This window comes from Gymnodraco acuticeps, unplaced genomic scaffold (genome assembly GCF_902827175.1).
Source record: "Gymnodraco acuticeps unplaced genomic scaffold, fGymAcu1.1, whole genome shotgun sequence".
Lineage (NCBI taxonomy): Eukaryota > Metazoa > Chordata > Actinopteri > Perciformes > Bathydraconidae > Gymnodraco > Gymnodraco acuticeps.
The window spans coordinates 16,145-33,318 of record NW_022991755.1 but is presented as its reverse complement, the minus strand read 5'-3'; the positions used below and the strand labels follow the sequence as shown (position 1 = coordinate 33,318).

Genomic DNA, 17,174 nt, shown 5'->3' with positions numbered 1-17,174 from the left:
CTCTACTTTAAAGAGTCCTCTCCTGCTGATGTTCAGGTGTATAATCAGTATGAAGTGTCTCTACTTTAAAGAGTTCCTCTCCTGCTGCTGTTCAGGGTAATTCAGTATGAAGTGTCTCTACATTAAGAGTCCTCTCCTGCTGATGTTCAGGTGGTTCTATCAGTATGTAGTTGTCTCTACTTTAAAGAGTCCTCTCCTGCCTGATGTTCAGGTGTATATCAGTATGTAGTGTCTCTACTTTAATAGAGTCCTCTCCTGCTGATGTTCAGGTGTATATCAGTATGTAGTGTCTCTACTTTAAAGAGTCCTCTCCTGCTGATGTTCAGGTGTATATTCAGTATGAAGTGTCTCTACTTTAAAAGAGTCCTCTCCTGCTGATGTTCAGGGTGTATATCAGTATGTAGTGTCTCTACTTTAAAGAGTTCCTCTCCTGCTGATGTTCAGGTGTATATCAGTATGTAGTGTCTCTACTTTAAAGAGTCCTCTCCTGCTGATGTTCAGGTTGTATACTCAGTATTTAGTGTCTCTACTTTAAAGGAGTCCTCTCCTGCTGATGTTCAGGTGTATATCAGTATGTAATGTCTCTACTTTAAAGAGTCCTCTCCTGCTGATGTTCAGGTGTATATCAGTATGTAGTGTCCTCTACTTAAAGAGTCCTCTCCTGCTGATGTTCAGGTGTATATCAGTATGTAGTGTCTCTACTTTAAAGAGTCCTCTCCTGCTGATGTTCAGGTGTATATCAGTATGTAATGTCTCTACTTTAAAGAGTCCTCTCCTGCTCTGCCCCCCCGCTCATTGTGTATTCCCCCCCAGAGTGTCTCAGCGCCTCCGGGTGCTCGGCAGTCTCCTCGTCATCATGTTCGTGTTCATCGCCACCGCCGTCTTCGTCAGAGTTCCTCTGGAGCCGCTCGCCTTCTTCTGCGTCACCATGGTGAAGATCGTCATCATCAACTGTGAGTTATGGTGTGTTTGTTTATTTATGTGTTAGTGTGTTTGTTTGGTTGTTTGTTTGTTTGTTGACAGCGTTCGGGGCGGTGCTGCAGGGCAGTCTGTTGTTTATTTGTTTGTTTGTTTGTTGACAGCGTTCGGAGCGGTGCTGCAGGGCAGTCTGTTGTTTATTGTTTGTTTGTTTGTTGACAGCGTTCGGAGCGGTGCTGCAGGGCAGTCTGTTGTTTATTTGTTTGTTTGTTGACAGCGTTCGGAGCGGTGCTGCAGGGCAGTCTGTTGTTTATTTGTTTGTTTGTTTGTTGACAGCGTTCGGAGCGGTGCTGCAGGGCAGTCTGTTGTTTATTTGTTTGTTTGTTTGTTGACAGCGTTCGGAGCGGTGCTGCAGGGCAGTCTGTTGTTTATTTGTTTGTTTGTTTGTTGACAGCGTTCGGAGCGGTGCTGCAGGCATTCTGTTGTTTATTTGTTTGTTTGTTGACAGCGTTCGGAGCGGTGCTGCAGGGCAGTCTGTTGTTTATTTGTTTGTTTGTTGACAGCGTTCGGAGCGGTGCTGCAGGGCAGTCTGTTGTTTATTTGTTTGTTTGTTGACAGCGTTCGGAGCGGTGCTGCAGGGCAGTCTGTTTGGGATGGCAGGTTTGCTCCCGGCTTCGTACACCACGCCCATCATGAGCGGCCAGGGGATGGCAGGGAGCTTCGCCGCCTTCGCCATGATCTGCGCCATCGCAAGTATTTTAGAATAAAACACCAAAATAAAACATCTTATAAAACATGATCTGTGGCTCAGGGGGTCAGCGACTGTCTCTCACTGATGGGCCGGTTCGATCCCTCTCTCTCAGGTGGGTCTGATCTGCAGGATGCAGCCTTTGGATATTTCATCACAGCCTGTGTTGTTATCTGTCTGTCCATCCTCTCCTACATCCTGCTGCCCAAACTGGTACACGCACTTATCCAATCAAATAAACGGTATCATCGTCAGAGTGCTTTTAATATATTCATATATTTATTTGATATTTCCTGTTTCATGTTTTCAGGAGTTCTTCCAGTTTTATCAGGAGAAGAACCGGAACCAGAACCCGGAGAACTCAGTGAACCTGATGAACCCAGGTACTCTGTTTACTCTGTATAATACTAATAATAGAAACATTAATAATAATAATAACAGTATTTCTGTCCCCCTCAGAGAGCGATGGAAAGTCAGCTGATCAGAGCGGCCAACAGGACGTCTCCATAATAAAGATCTTTAAGAAGGTCAGAAACAAAGAGCCTTAAAGCCACAGGATGAGAATAAAGTCACAATTCTCAAAATGTAATCTCAATTTTGATTTGATTTATTTAGAAATTAGCGAATTGTTTTTGAGAAAAAATCTAAAGAATGTTTTCATTAAAATAAAGTTTAAACTGTTCTGACTTTATTTAAAAAGATTATTTTTCAGAATTTTTAAACAAAAGACAGAATTTTGTTTCAATTTTTTTTGTGTAGGCTTTACTTTATTCTCAGAATGCAGATTTATTTCTGAAAATAAAGTGAGAAAAAATTCCAGAGATGTTTTTTTCAGAAATCTGAAGTCAAAGTCAGAATTTTGACTTCATTCTAAAAATTCTGAGAAAAGTGTGAATTATTTTGTTTTTGAATATCTAAAATAACACATTTAGTCTGATGTAACGGTGACCTCTGACCTCAGATCTGGCTGCTGGCTCTCTCCGTGTGCTTCACCTTCACCGTCACCATCGGCACGTTCCCCGCCATCACGGCCGACACCAAGTCCACGCTGGCCAGGGGGTCCTGGGGTCAGTCTCTTCTTCTGTGGTGTCTCATGAGTTCATCACACTGCCTGTGATTGGTCGGCTGGCTCTGAGTCATCCAGGGTTCCTCCTCTTTCAAACAGGCACTTTTAGACTCTGATGTAATGAACTGTCCCAGTTAAATGTTGTAATATCAACAGAACGTTAACGTTGAATGGTTTCTGATGCTGGAAGTCGTATTTGTCCGTCACAAGTTATTTAAAGAGACAAGAATAATATGGTGTTTCTTCCTCAGAGCGATACTTCATCCCCGTCAGCTGCTTCCTCCTCTTCAACCTGAGCGACTGGGCCGGACGCAGCCTGACCGCCTTCTGCATGTGGGTGAGTCCTGAACCCTGACATCACTTCCTGTCCCCTGGTCTGGAGGTCAATGGTTACTAGTGCTGTAGCGACGCGTCGACTTCAAAATATCGTCGACGACATATTTCCGCGTCGACGCGTCGCCACCATAGACTGTATATATGGTCGCCACACACACGTGGGTCACCCAAAGCAACAAGCAGTTCGCAATCGCACTTCAAACACAAAATGGAGACTGAAACGGCTATCACCTCCTCCTCACAAGATTGCGCACGAAGCCCTCAAACGAAAACATCTCGCCCTAGGTCTTCAAAAGCATGGGAATATTTTAAAGTTAGTCCAAAACGCAAAGATATTTATATATTTATATCTCACTGAGACTGCTGCTTGACCGGAAGCAGCAGCTAGCTGTGGTGGCTACCATTAGCAGCTAGCATTTGCTCTCCGATTTTTACATAGAAATGGAATTATGGATTATAAATTCAATAATTTGTTTATACATAGACGTTAAAAACCTATGGATTAACCGATTCAGCCGCGTTTTTTCTCATTTTAATGCCATTGAACACGTATTTTGATCAGATTGACAGCTACGGCGGTGAGACGATCTCCCTAGAAGCTCTGTGAAGGTACGTGTTGTGATGACTGTATTTGCTTCCCCTGTCGCGAGTCCGGATCACTCAGTGATGACACTATATACCTACATAATCTGTGGAGTCTCAGCTTTAATCGGATATCTTGTATGTGCAGCTACGATAAGTAATAAGGGTACTTTTATCTTGAGTTCTGTGCCAATGTCCGTTAGCATTTTTCGCTCAGGGGTCATTTAGATAGCATTTTAGTTTGCTTCTTATGAGACTTGTGTTTTGTTTTGTGTTTTGTGTTTATGGTTTGTATCGTCAGTTAGCTGAGATTATTTCCGTTAATCTGGTATAACACATTAATAGGTTCTTAAATATTAAGATCCCCTGAGACACAGTATCGTGAAAAAATTTCGTTTTACATTACGTTTTTTATGAATTGAACAACAGAAAAATAATCGTTCGATTAGTCGACTAATCGATCAAATAATCGCCCGATTAATCGTTTTCAAAATAATCGTTTCCCCCCAGCACTAATGGTTACTGACTGTGTTTTTGGTTGTTATCCATAAATAAGGTCTGTGGTTAAAGCGAAGTCATGTGACCGTGCTGGAGTTCCTTTATAGCCCAACATTAGCCACCTTTAGCTTAGCGGTGGTGACGTGAAGTCATGTGACCGTGCTCTAGTTCCTTTATAGCCCAACATTAGCCACCTTTAGCTTACCGGTGGTGACGTGAAGTCATGTGACCGTGCTGTAGTTCCTCTATAGCCCAACATTAGCCACCTTTAGCTTAGCGGTGGTGAAGTGAAGTCATGTGACCGTGCTGTAGTTCCTTTATAGCCCACCATTAGCCACCTTTAGCTTAGCGGCGGTGACGTGAAGTCATGTGACCGTGCTGTAGTTCCTTTATAGTAAGGTGACCAGATTTTCAAAATTAAAACCGGGGACATTTTGCGGTCAATATACATTAACATATCCAATTTTCTTCACTGTTAAAGAAAAAAGGCAGACAATTATGGTTTAATGTAATTCGAACATTTGAGCTGTTGGATACAAACAGAAGGATGATAGCTCATATATGAGACTTCAAAGGTCATTTATTTTGAAACTCTACATCAGATTGTCCAGATTCTCTCTGAGTGACTAGATGGGGTGTCCTGCTATCACCCTGGAGTGAAATAAGTCTTTGATAATTTGACAGTTTTTTATTTATTCTTGTATAAAAACCGAAGGACGATAGCTCATATATGAGACTTCAAAGGTCTTTTATTTTGAAACTCTACATCAGATTGTCCAGATTCTCTCTGATTGACTAGATGGGTTCTCCTGCTATCACCCCGAAGTGAAATAAGTATTTGATTGACTTCGAATGACTCTTTGATTATGGACAGTTTCCATTAAATAATAATCAAAATATAGATGGACAATGGATCTAATTTGAGATTTTAAACAGCACACATTTTAAATTGTGCTTCAGAAAGTAAAGTTATTTTAGGAGTGTTGTGAGATGGTGTCAACATCAATTGAAATTAGTCACCCAGTGGAAATGTCAGATATGTCTTCATAACTGTATCCTTACATTTTACATTCACTCAGTTATAATGTGGTAGTTATACGTAGTATGTTTTAAATTATTATTGATCACATTATACAGGACATATTTCTTAATTTAAGCTCCAGTATATATGAATATGTTTTGGTGTGTTTTTTAGGTAGCCTATATTTCTTATTGACCGAGTAAACGCTTTTATTTTGAAGGCAGTTTTTACAGGCCTCTACCGTAATGCATAGGATATTCGCGCACCGCAATACAACGTGCGGGCTGGCTTGACTGTGTTTTCCGAAGTGGGGGCTGGCTCGACCGCAGTCTGTTTACCCAGTGTTTCCTGACATGAAACCTTTTATTTCACCTTGCTATGTGTTTTTAACGCATATTAAAAACCGGGGACATTGGCCAATACAAACGGGGACTGTCCCCGGAAAACGGGGACGTCTGGTCACCCTACTTTATAGCCCACCATTAGCCACCTTTAGCTTAGCAGTGGTGACGTGAAGTCATGTGACCGTGCTGTAGTTCCTTTATAGCCCAACATTAGCCTCCTTTAGCTTAGCGGTGGTGACGTGAAGTCATGTGACCGTGCTGTAGTTCCTTTATAGCACAACATTAGCCTCCTTTAGCTTAGCGGTGGTGACGTGAAGTCATGTGACCGTGCTCTAGTTCCTTCATAGCCCAACATTAGCCACCTTTAGCTTAGCGGTGGTGACGTGAAGTCATGTGACCGTAATGTAGTTCCTTCATAGCCCAACATTAGCCACCTTTAGCTTAGCGGTGGTGACGTGAAGTCATGTGTCCGTGCTGTAGTTCCTTTACAGCCCAACATTAGCCTCCTTTAGCTTAGCGGTGGTGACGTGAAGTCATGTGACCGTGCTGTAGTTCCTTTATAGCCCAACATTAGCCGCCTTTAGCTTAGCAGTGGTGACGTGAAGTCATGTGACCGTGCTGTAGTTCCTTTATAGCCCAACATTAGCCTCCTTTAGCTTAGCGTGGTGACGTGAAGTCATGTGACCGTGCTGTAGTTCCTTTATAGCCCAACATTAGCCACTTTTAGCTTAGCGGTCGTGACGTGAAGTCATGTGACCGTGCTGTAGTTCCTTTACAGCCCAACATTAGCCTCCTTTAGCTTAGCGGTGGTGACGTGAAGTCATGTGACCGTGCTGTAGTTCCTTTATAGCCCAACATTAGCCTCCTTTAGCTTAGCGGTGGTGACGTGAAGTCATGTGACCGTGCTGTAGTTCCTTTATAGCACAACATTAGCCTCCTTTAGCTTAGCGGTGGTGACGTGAAGTCATGTGACAGTGCTGTAGTTCCTTCATAGCCCAACATTAGCCACCTTTAGCTTAGCGGTGGTGACGTGAAGTCATGTGACCGTAATGTAGTTCCTTCATAGCCCAACATTAGCCTCCTTTAGCTTAGTGATGGTGACGTGAAGTCATGTGACCGTGCTGTAGTTCCTTTATAGCCCAACATTAGCCTCCTTTAGCTTAGCGGTGGTGACGTGAAGTCATGTGACCGTGCTGTAGTTCCTTTATAGCCCAACATTAGCCTCCTTTAGCTTAGCGGTGGTGACGTGAAGTCATGTGACCGTGCTGTAGTTCCTTTATAGCACAACATTAGCCTCCTTTAGCTTAGCGGTGGTGACGTGAAGTCATGTGACCGTGCTCTAGTTCCTTCATAGCCCAACATTAGCCACCTTTAGCTTAGCGGTGGTGACGTGAAGTCATGTGACCGTAATGTAGTTCCTTCATAGCCCAACATTAGCCACCTTTAGCTTAGCGGTGGTGACGTGAAGTCATGTGTCCGTGCTGTAGTTCCTTTATAGCCCAACATTAGCCTCCTTTAGCTTAGTGATGGTGACGTGAAGTCATGTGACCATGCTGTAGTTCCTTTATAGGCCACCATTAGCCTTCTTTAGCTTAGCAGTGGTGACGTGAAGTCATGTGACCGTGCTGTAGTTCCTTTATAGCCCAACATTAGCCTCCTTTAGCTTAGCGTGGTGACGTGAAGTCATGTGACCGTGCTGTAGTTCCTTTATAGCCCAACATTAGCCTCCTTCAGCTTAGCGGTGGTGACGTGAAGTCATGTGACCGTGCTGTCCAACCCAGTCTCATTGCATTTCGTGTTCACCAACACGATTTTTCACTTTTTTTCGTGTTGCACAGCACGATTTTAAAAGCAATGTATTTCTACTGGTAATGTGTTTCGTGCCTGCAGCACGTCTTTTTGTCCGGTCTGGTCGAGGAAGACCTGAAGCTGTGTGGTTCATAAAAACATGTTCTTACTCAATATCAAGCCACGATTATTGTTTTTATTTTAAATCGTATAATTTCAGACTTTTGTTGCCGTCTGTGAGGAAAATAAATGGCTCAGAGCCTCAGAATACGGAAATCTGTATTTTTCAATATTTTTTCCTTCCTCCTTAAGAATAACAAATTAGAAGGAAAAAAATATTGAAAAATACAGATTTCCGTATTCTTCAATATTTTTTTCCTTCTAATTTGTTATTCTTTTCAAAATAACACACTGTTATTTACTCACCAATAACACACAATTATCCTTGCTTTTATTTATTGGTTTAATTCCATAATCTCTGGCTTTTTTGGCGTCCGTCAGGAACTGAATTTCAAAATAAAAATAACCGGAAACAGACGTAGGCCTCTAGGAGTTTAGGATGGCCGAAGACACTACACTACCCATAATCCCCAGCTATCGTTTAGGACTACAGTCCCTGTGATTAATCTTCAAGCTCTGGGATTGGATGTTGGAGTGGCAGTGCGCCAAGGTTACGCCGAGCGTCAATCAGCTGTTTGAAATGGAACGAAACCACGCCAGACTATCCAAAACTGGAATCGAACGCCCCCCCAGAACTACACACTACACCAGGGGTGCCGGTCGAACGCGGGGAGATTCCCAGTCGATCGCGAGATGTGTCTAAAAATAGAACAACAATATTCAGTTTTATCGTTAATGTCCTGTAACATAATCTTCCTGTGCCAGAATAATGCACTTGAACGCATCAAAGCTTTGTGATTGGCCGGCATGACCCCATGTGTCGGGGCGTGGCTAGTGGGCAGTGCACTAATTCGCTAACGTTGTCCTACGCTCCAAAAGGGGAGGGGCCTGAGAGGACAGCTAAATGCACAGCAGTCCATTTCCACCAGGCCCAACAACAAGAGCAAGGCTGCTACCAGAGCATCTTATCGTGTCAGTCACGTTCTGGAGAAACACATGAAGTCTTTCAAAGACGGAGAAGTTGTGAAAGAAGCATTCCTGGAGGCTGCCGACGCGCTTTTTGGGGGACAGTAAAAATAACAGAAGCATTTCAACAGGTTTTTGATATAATAAAAACTCAAGTTAGATACCGTTATTAATCAGCTGTAAGCTGTTTGAATGTATTCATTATAATTATTGTACAAAATGGTATAAGAATGCAAACTTAAATTGATTATAGTCTATTATCAGTTCAGGTTAAGAAGCTAGTGTTGCTTGCATCCTATTTTAAAGGCATTTATTTTTATACTCGACTAAAATGCAACAAAAAAAGGGTTTGATTCTATTAATGTAGTCTTTGTTATTGCACGTTGGCAGCAGATTCCTGAGTAGCTTCAGATCTGAGTCGTCTTATCAGAAAGCCTCATTTATACTTTTGTAGCAACACTATTTTTATATAATGGCAAAGAAAGGGTTCAGAGTCTTTTCTCCCTGTGTCATATGTGGCAGCACTGTTCAATGCTTCTTGAAAACATTACCCACTGTAGTGTGACATGTGAATAAACTCCAACTCTGTATCAACAACACTGTTGTGTAACTTCAGTTAAATACTTGTATGTGTGTAGATTAGAAAGAGGTAAGATAAAGGATCTGCAGTATTTTATGGAGTATTAATCGTACGAAGGTCAGTTTTATACAAGTAGAAGTGTGTATTCACCTGGTAGTAGGCTGTCAGTAACGCCTCTCTATTTGGACTGGTAGATCTCGGCAGACTGGCAACTTTAAAAGTAGCTCTCGGTTCAAAAAAGGTTGGGCACCCCTGCTCTAGACTATTGTGTTTCGCAAAATGTTCAATGGGACGTCTCTACTGAACGTTTCCGTTTTTCCCACAATTAGAAGTTGCCAGTAATGTAAAACTGTCACGGTGTGTGAAGCAGGTAGGACCCAAATGCAGATTAAAGTGAGAATTCCTTTATTTCAAGGCTAGGTGCTAAACAACGACAAAACAGAACACTCACCGACAAACTAGTCATGACAAAAGACGAACCGACAAAGACAGACAGAAAAACCAGAACTTAAATACACACAAGACTAATCACAGAAACAAGACACAGGTGAGGAGGGAGGAGAAAACACAGGGACACCAGGTGAACACAATCGGGTAAATTAGACACACCAGGGAAACTAACGACCGGGAACCACAGACAGATCCAAACAAGACACAACGCAGACAGAAACAGGCAAGACAGGAAGTGAAGACCTTTCAACATAAAACATGAAACAAGACAAAACACCATAAAGACAGATCGTGACAAAAACATATAATTAATAAATGGGTGAAAATCGCTTGTGTCCATAATGCGCAGCATTAATACCACATGACAGCTCATTGTTACTTTGTAATTCTACTCCACTACAATTCAGAGGTTAACCTGGTATTTTTACTCCACTACATTTATTTGTGTTACTTTGCAGATTCTGATTAATGATGTGAAATATAAACAACCCTTAAATCAGACTTTAGTTACACCTGAGTAAAATGCAGGGAAGGTGATTGTCAAGTGCCAATAATCAGGAGAGATATTTGATAGTTGGTGCTCGAGAAGACTAAACATTTATCTGCAGATCTCTATAAAGTATATTCATTACTCGTTATTCTCTACTAATAGTTAATTAAAAACTGTATTATGGCTATTTTGCACATCCCTTTCAAGATTTCAAGATTTTCAAAGGTTTATTGACATATCATATACACAACTACGATGTAGTTATGTATATGAATGAAAATCTTGGGTCACAGGTTCCTCAACAGCGCATTACAAGACATCTATCAATATGTGTGTACCTCCAGCATTAAACTGTCATATTCTGCACATTTCTTATTCTATCTACATACATAAGAGTATAATTAATGTGTATAATATCAGTTAAAATAAGTACTTCAACATAGTTAACATTGCAGGAAAGCAATATATTAGACGTTAAGTACTTTGTCAGGCTTAATATTTATCTGTAGATATCCCCAAAGCTTTTTTCTTATTTAAAAGAAGACCTTAATCTAAAGTATTATTTAATGTTTAAATAAAGGTGAATTAGTTTGTCTGTTTTGCACATCCTCATATTAATACCTGTGTACATCCTGCACTAAACTGTTTTATTGTAGAGATCACTTATAGTATCTTCTTGAATTTTTATATTTTATATTTCTATCACAGACCTTCTACTTTCCCCCTATGAAAGTATGTACTCTTAATATTTTTGTAATCAAATATAACACATCCATCCATCCATCCATCCATCTTCTTCCGCTTATCCGTGGTCGGGTCGCGGGGGTAGCAGTTCCAGCAGAGAGCCCCAAACTTTCTTTTCCCTGGCGACATCAACCAGCTCTGACTGGGGGATCCCAAGGCGCTCCCAGGCCAGCGAAGAGATATAATCCCTCCACCTGGTCCTAGGTCTACCCCTTGGTCTCTTCCCAGCTGGACGTGCCTGGAACACCTCCCTAGGGAGGCGCCCAGGTGGCATCCTAACTAGGTGCCCGAACCACCTCAACTGGCTCCTTTCGACGCGAAGGAGGAGCGGCTCAACTCCGAGTCCCTCCCTGATGACCGAACTTCTCACCTTATCCCTAAGGGAGACACCAGCCACCCTGCGGAGAAAACCCATCTCGGCCGCTTGTATCCGCGATCTCGTTCTTTCGGTCATGACCCATCCTTCATGACCATAGGTGAGGGTAGGAACGAAAATGGCCCGGTAGACAGAGAGCTTTGCCTTCTGGCTCAGCTCCCTTTTCGTCACAACGGTGCGGTAAAGCGACTGCAGTACCGCTCCCGCTGCTCCGATTCTCCGGCCCATCTCACGCTCCATTGTTCCCTCACTCGAGAACAAGACCCCGAGATACTTGAACTCCTTCACTTGGGGTAAGGACTCATTCCCTACTTGAAGTGGACAGTCCATCGGTTTCCTGCTGAGAACCATGGCCTCAGATTTGGAGGTGCTGATCCTCATCCCAGCCGCTTCACACTCGGTTGCGAACCGATCCAGTGAGTGCTGAAGGTCGCAGACCGATGAAGCCATTAGAACCACATCATCTGCAAAAAGCAGTGGTGCAATCCTTAGTCCACCGAACTGCAGACCCCCTCCCCCATGACTACGCCTCGAAATCCGATCCATGTATATTACAAACAGGATTGGTGATAAAGCGCAGCCCTGGCGGAGGCCAACCCTCACCGGAAATGGGTCCGACTTACTGCCGAGGACCCGGACACAGCTCTCGCTTTGGGAGTAGAGATTGGATGGCCCTGAGTAGAGACCCCCTCACCCCATACTCCTGCAGCACCTCCCACAGTAACTCCCTGGGAACTCGGTCATACGCCTTCTCCAAGTCTACAAAACACATGTAGACCGGATAAGCGTATTCCCAGGCCCCCTCCAGGATCCTTGCGAGAGTAAAAAGCTGATCCGTTGTTCCACGACCAGGACGGAATCCGCATTGTTCCTCCTCAATCTGAGGTTCGACAATCGGCCTGACCCTCCTTTCGAGTACCTTAGAGTAAACTTTCCCACATATAAAATATAACACGTAAAAAATATAACACATAAAAACAATAATTCAATAACGTGCTTTAACCACTAGGCGGTGCACACAAGGTACACACAGCCATAATAACTTTGTATTATTAGTGTAGGACACTTGTGTATGTACAACATCTGAAGATGTGTAGTTTTATTCATGCTTTCACATCATTTTACAGCATATTGCTATACTATTTCAGACTCAGTATTTACATTCTTACATTTAAAGAAAATCAGTAATATCTTTAAAAACTACAGTCCTTTTATATCAGCTGTGCACCGTTATGGTTTAAATATAACCTATCTGTGAATTAGATCAAATGTAAAAGTCAGCCGAATTAGTGTTGATACTGCAAGGAGACGTATTGTGTGAAGAGAAATTGAAGATGTTGTTTAATTGTTGAATATATTTATGATCCACGTCAAGTATTCAGTTTCGGCGGCATTTTCTCAGTTTTTCCAAAGGTCTTCTCATCAGGGCTCTATAAATAAAGAACTACGGCAGATCTGTAATATACAATGCAGCCGAACCGTGTATTACAATGCCGTTATGTGATGACTTCCAAAGAGAAAAGCAAGAGCACTCGGAATTAAGTATTATTTTATTCATTTAAAATGTTTTCCGGATTTCATATCATATAAACACCAAATCCCAGCATGCATTGCGGCTAAAACATCCAATCAGCGTAGCTGAGGATCTTGGGTAATCGCTCTAAATGCCTACGTCTGTTTCCGGTTATTTTTATTTTGAAATTCAGTTCCTGACGGACGCCAAAAAAGCCCGAGATTATGGAATTAAACCAATAAATAAAAGCAAGGATAATTGTGTGTTATTGGTGAGTAAATAACAGTGTGCTATTTTAAAAAGAATAACAAATTAGAAGGAAAAAAAGATTTAAAAAATACAGATTTCAGTATCCTGAGGCTCTGAGCCATTTATTTTCCTCACAGACGGCAACAAAAGTCTGAAATTATACGATTTAAAATAATAGCAATAATCGTGGCTTGATATTGAGTAAGAACATGTTTTTATGAACCACACAGCTTCCGGTCTTCCACGACCCGACCGGAGAAAAAGACGTGCTGCAGGCAGTAGAAATACATTACCAGTAGAAATACATTGCTTTTAAAATCGTGCTGTGCAACACGAACAAAAGGAGAAAATCGTGTTGGTGAGCAGGAAATGCCATGAGACCGGGTTGTGCTGTAGTGATCACAAAGTGCTGTTCATATGTGGAGATGACCCTGCTATGTTAGTAACTTGATGATTGTCTGTTTCAGCCGGGGAGCGACAGCAGAATACTTCCTGTTTCCATCGTTTGCCGCCTGGTTTTCCCGCCTCTCTTCATGTTGTGTAACGTTCAGCCCCGCCTGAACCTGCCCGTGTTCTTCCTCCATGACGGCTGGTTCATCTTCTTCATGGTCCTCTTCGCCTTCAGCAACGGATACCTGGCCAGCCTCTGCATGTGCTTCGGTCCAAAGTATACAAAACAACACACAAAAACACAAACAACACAAACACACAAAAATCCCATCTACTTTTGTCCCGATGGGACATCGCATCTCTTTAAAGAGTACCTCCAGTGTGCAATTCTCCACTGGGTCTCTGTACCGGCCCACATCTCTTTAAAGAGTACCTCCAGTGTGCAATTCTCCACTGGGTCTCTGTACCGGCCCACATCTCTTTAAAGAGTACCTCCAGTGTGCAATTCTCCACTGGGTCTCTGTACCGGCCCGCATCTCTTTAAAGAGTACCTCCAGTGTGCAATTCTCCACTGGGTCTCTGTACCGGCCCGCATCTCTTTAAAGAGTACCTCCAGTGTGCAATTCTCCACTGGGTCTCTGTACTGGCCCACATCTCTTTAAAGAGTACCTCCAGTGTGCAATTCTCCACTGGATCTCTGTACCGGCCCACATCTCTTTAAAGAGTACCTCCAGTGTGCAATTCTCCACTGGGTCTCTGTACCGGCCCACATCTCTTTAAAGAGTACCTCCAGTGTGCAATTCTCCACTGGGTCTCTGTACAGGCCCACACCTCTTTAAAGAGTAACCTCCAGTGTGCAATTCTCCCACTGGGTCTCTGCACCGGCCCACACCTCTTTAAAGAGTACCTCCAGTGTGCAATTCTCCACTGGGTCTCTGCACCGGCCCACACCTCTTTAAAGAGTACCTCCAGTGTGCAATTCTCCACTGGGTCTCTGTACCGGCCCACACCTCTTTAAAGAGTACCTCCAGTGTCCAATTCTCCACTGGGTCTCTGTACCGGCCCACACCTCTTTAAAAGAGTACCTCCAGTGTGCAATTCTCCACTGGGTCTCTGCACCGGCCCACACCTCTTTAAAGAGTACCTCCAGTGTGCAATTCTCCACTGGGTCTCTGTACCGGCCCACACCTCTTTAAAGAGTACCTCCAGTGTGCAATTCTCCACTGGGTCTCTGCACCGGCCCACACCTCTTTAAAGAGTACCTCCAGTGTGCAATTCTCCACTGGGTCTCTGTACCGGCCCACACCTCTTTAAAGAGTACCTCCAGTGTGCAATTCTCCACTGGGTCTCTGTACCGGCCCACACCTCTTTAAAGAGTACCTCCAGTGTGCAATTCTCCACTGGGTCTCTGCACCGGCCCACACCTCTTTAAAGAGTACCTCCAGTGTGCAATTCTCCACTGGGTCTCTGTACCGGCCCACACCTCTTTAAAGAGTACCTCCAGTGTGCAATTCTCCACTGGGTCTCTGCACCGGCCCACACCTCTTTAAAGAGTACCATGTGACATTGAGCAGTCTGTGGCTCTTTCTCTGTGGGACTAATAAAGGTTTTCTGATTCTGATCAAAAGAGTAAACAACACACTGAACACTATGCAGTACAATCCACCCTGATGACTCATTGATCCCTGTTCATGTTGTTGATGTTGTTCATGTTGTTGATGTTGTTCATGTTGTTGTTCATGTTGTTGATGTTGTTCATGTTGTTCATGTTGTTCATGTTGTTGTTCATGTTGTTGATGTTGTTGATGTTGTTGATGTTGTTGATGTTGTTGATGTTGTTGATGTTGTTGTTGTTGATGTTGTTGATGTTGTTGATGTTGTTGATGTTGTTGATGTTGTTGATGTTGTTGATGTTGTTGATGTTGTTGATGTTGTTGATGTTGTTGATGTTGTTGATGTTGTTCATGTTGTTCATGTTGTTCATGTTGTTGATGATGTTCATGTTGTTCATGTTGTTCATGTTGTTCATGTTGTTGATGTTGTTGATGTTGTTCATGTTGTTCATGTTGTTCATGTTGTTCATGTTGTTGATGATGTTCATGTTGTTGATGTTGTTGATGTTGTTGATGTTGTTGATGTTGTTGATGTTGTTGATGTTGTTGATGTTGTTCATGTTGTTGATGTTGTTGATGTTGTTCATGTTGTTGATGTTGTTCATGTTGTTGATGTTGTTGATGTTGTTGATGTTGTTGATGTTGTTGTTGTTGTTGATGTTGTTGATGTTGTTGATGTTGTTGATGTTGTTGATGTTGTTAATGATGTTGATGTTGTTGATGATGTTGATGTTGTTGATGTTGTTGATGTTGTTGATGTTGTTAATGTTGTTGATGTTGTTGATGTTGATGTTGTTGATGTTGTTGATGTTGTTGATGTTGTTGATGTTGTTGATGTTGTTGATGTTGTTGATGTTGATGTTGTTGATGTTGTTGATGTTGTTGATGTTGTTGATGTTGTTGATGTTGTTGATGTTGTTGATGTTGTTGATGTTGTTGATGTTGTTAATGATGTTGATGTTGTTGGTGTTGTTCATTGTTGTTGATGTTGTTGATGTTGTTGATGTTGTTCATGTTGTTGATGTTGTTGATGTTGATGTTGTTGATGTTGTTCATGTTGTTGATGTTGTTGATGTTGTTCATGTTGTTGATGTTGTTCATGTGTTATGTTGTTCATGTTGTTCATGTTGTTCATGTTGTTGATGTTGTTGATGATGTTGATGTTGTTGATGTTGTTGATGTTGTTGATGTTGTTGATGATGTTGTTGATGTTGTTGATGTTGTTGATGATGTTGATGTTGTTGTTGTTTTAGGAAAGTTCTCCCTCACGAAGCAGAGACTGCCGGAGCCGTCATGGCCTTCTTCCTCTCGCTGGGGCTGGCTCTGGGGGCCGGGCTGTCCTTCCTCCTCAGAGCGCTGGTCTAACTAGACCACATCTGAACTGGAGACCACATCTGAACTGGAGACCACATCTGAACTGGAGACCACATCTGAACTGGAGACCACATCTGAACTGGAGACCACATCTGAACTGGAGACCACATCTGAACTGGAGACCACATCTGAACTGGAGACCACATCTGAACTGGAGACCACATCTGAACTGGAGACCACATCTGAACTGGAGACCACATCTGAACTGGTTTAACTAGAAACCACATATGTTCACTGTGAGCTGCAGAGAGTGTGTGTCTGAGTGTGTGTCCTCAGGCAGAGAGTGTGTGTCTGAGTGTGTGTCTGCAGGTAGAGAGTGTGTGTCTGCAGGTAGAGAGTGTGTGTCTGAGTGTGTGTCCTCAGGCAGAGAGTGTGTGTCTGAGTGTGTGTCCTCAGGTAGAGAGTGTGTGTCCTCAGGTAGAGAGTGTGTGTCCTCAGGCAGAGAGTGTGTGTCTTCAGGTAGAGAGTGTGTGTCCTCAGGTAGAGAGTGTGTGTCTTCAGGTAGAGAGTGTGTGTCTGAGTGTGTGTCCTCAGGCAGAGAGTGTGTGTCTGAGTGTGTGTCTTCAGGTAGAGAGTGTGTGTCCTCAGGTAGAGAGTGTGTGTCTGAGTGTGTGTCCTCAGGCAGAGAGTGTGTGTCTGAGTGTGTGTCCTCAGGCAGAGTGTGTGTCTGAGTGTGTGTCCTCAGGTAGAGAGTGTGTGTCCTCAGGTAGAGAGTGTGTGTCTGAGTGTGTGTCCTCAGGCAGAGAGTGTGTGTCTGAGTGTGTGTCCTCAGGCAGAGAGTGTGTGTCTTCAGGTAGAGAGTGTGTGTCTGAGTGTGTGTCCTCAGGCAGAGAGTGTGTGTCTGAGTGTGTGTCTTCAGGTAGAGAGTGTGTGTCCTCAGGTAGAGAGTGTGTGTCTGAGTGTGTGTCCTCAGGCAGAGAGTGTGTGTCTGAGTGTGTGTCCTCAGGTAGAGAGTGTGTGTCTGAGTGTGTGTCCTCAGGTAGAGAGTGTGTGTCTGAGTGTGTGTCC

At 43.1% G+C, this 17,174-nt stretch overlaps 1 protein-coding gene across 4 annotated transcripts; it reads left to right on the top strand.

The window, feature by feature from the left end:
* Positions 1 to 813: 813 nt before the first annotated feature.
* On the top strand, positions 814 to 16,701 carry LOC117534942 (equilibrative nucleoside transporter 1-like; the record flags this gene model as incomplete). Of its 4 annotated transcripts, none has more annotated exon segments than XR_004567343.1 (10): positions 814 to 953; positions 1,537 to 1,671; positions 1,782 to 1,879; positions 1,977 to 2,049; positions 2,108 to 2,193; positions 2,628 to 2,733; positions 2,984 to 3,069; positions 13,257 to 13,456; positions 16,046 to 16,475; positions 16,668 to 16,701. XR_004567343.1 is itself a non-coding variant. In XM_034199220.1 (10 exon segments), coding segments are annotated over 9 exon segments (1,036 nt in total), but the record flags the coding sequence as incomplete, so codon positions are not given.
* Between the last annotated feature and the right edge of the window lie 473 nt (positions 16,702 to 17,174).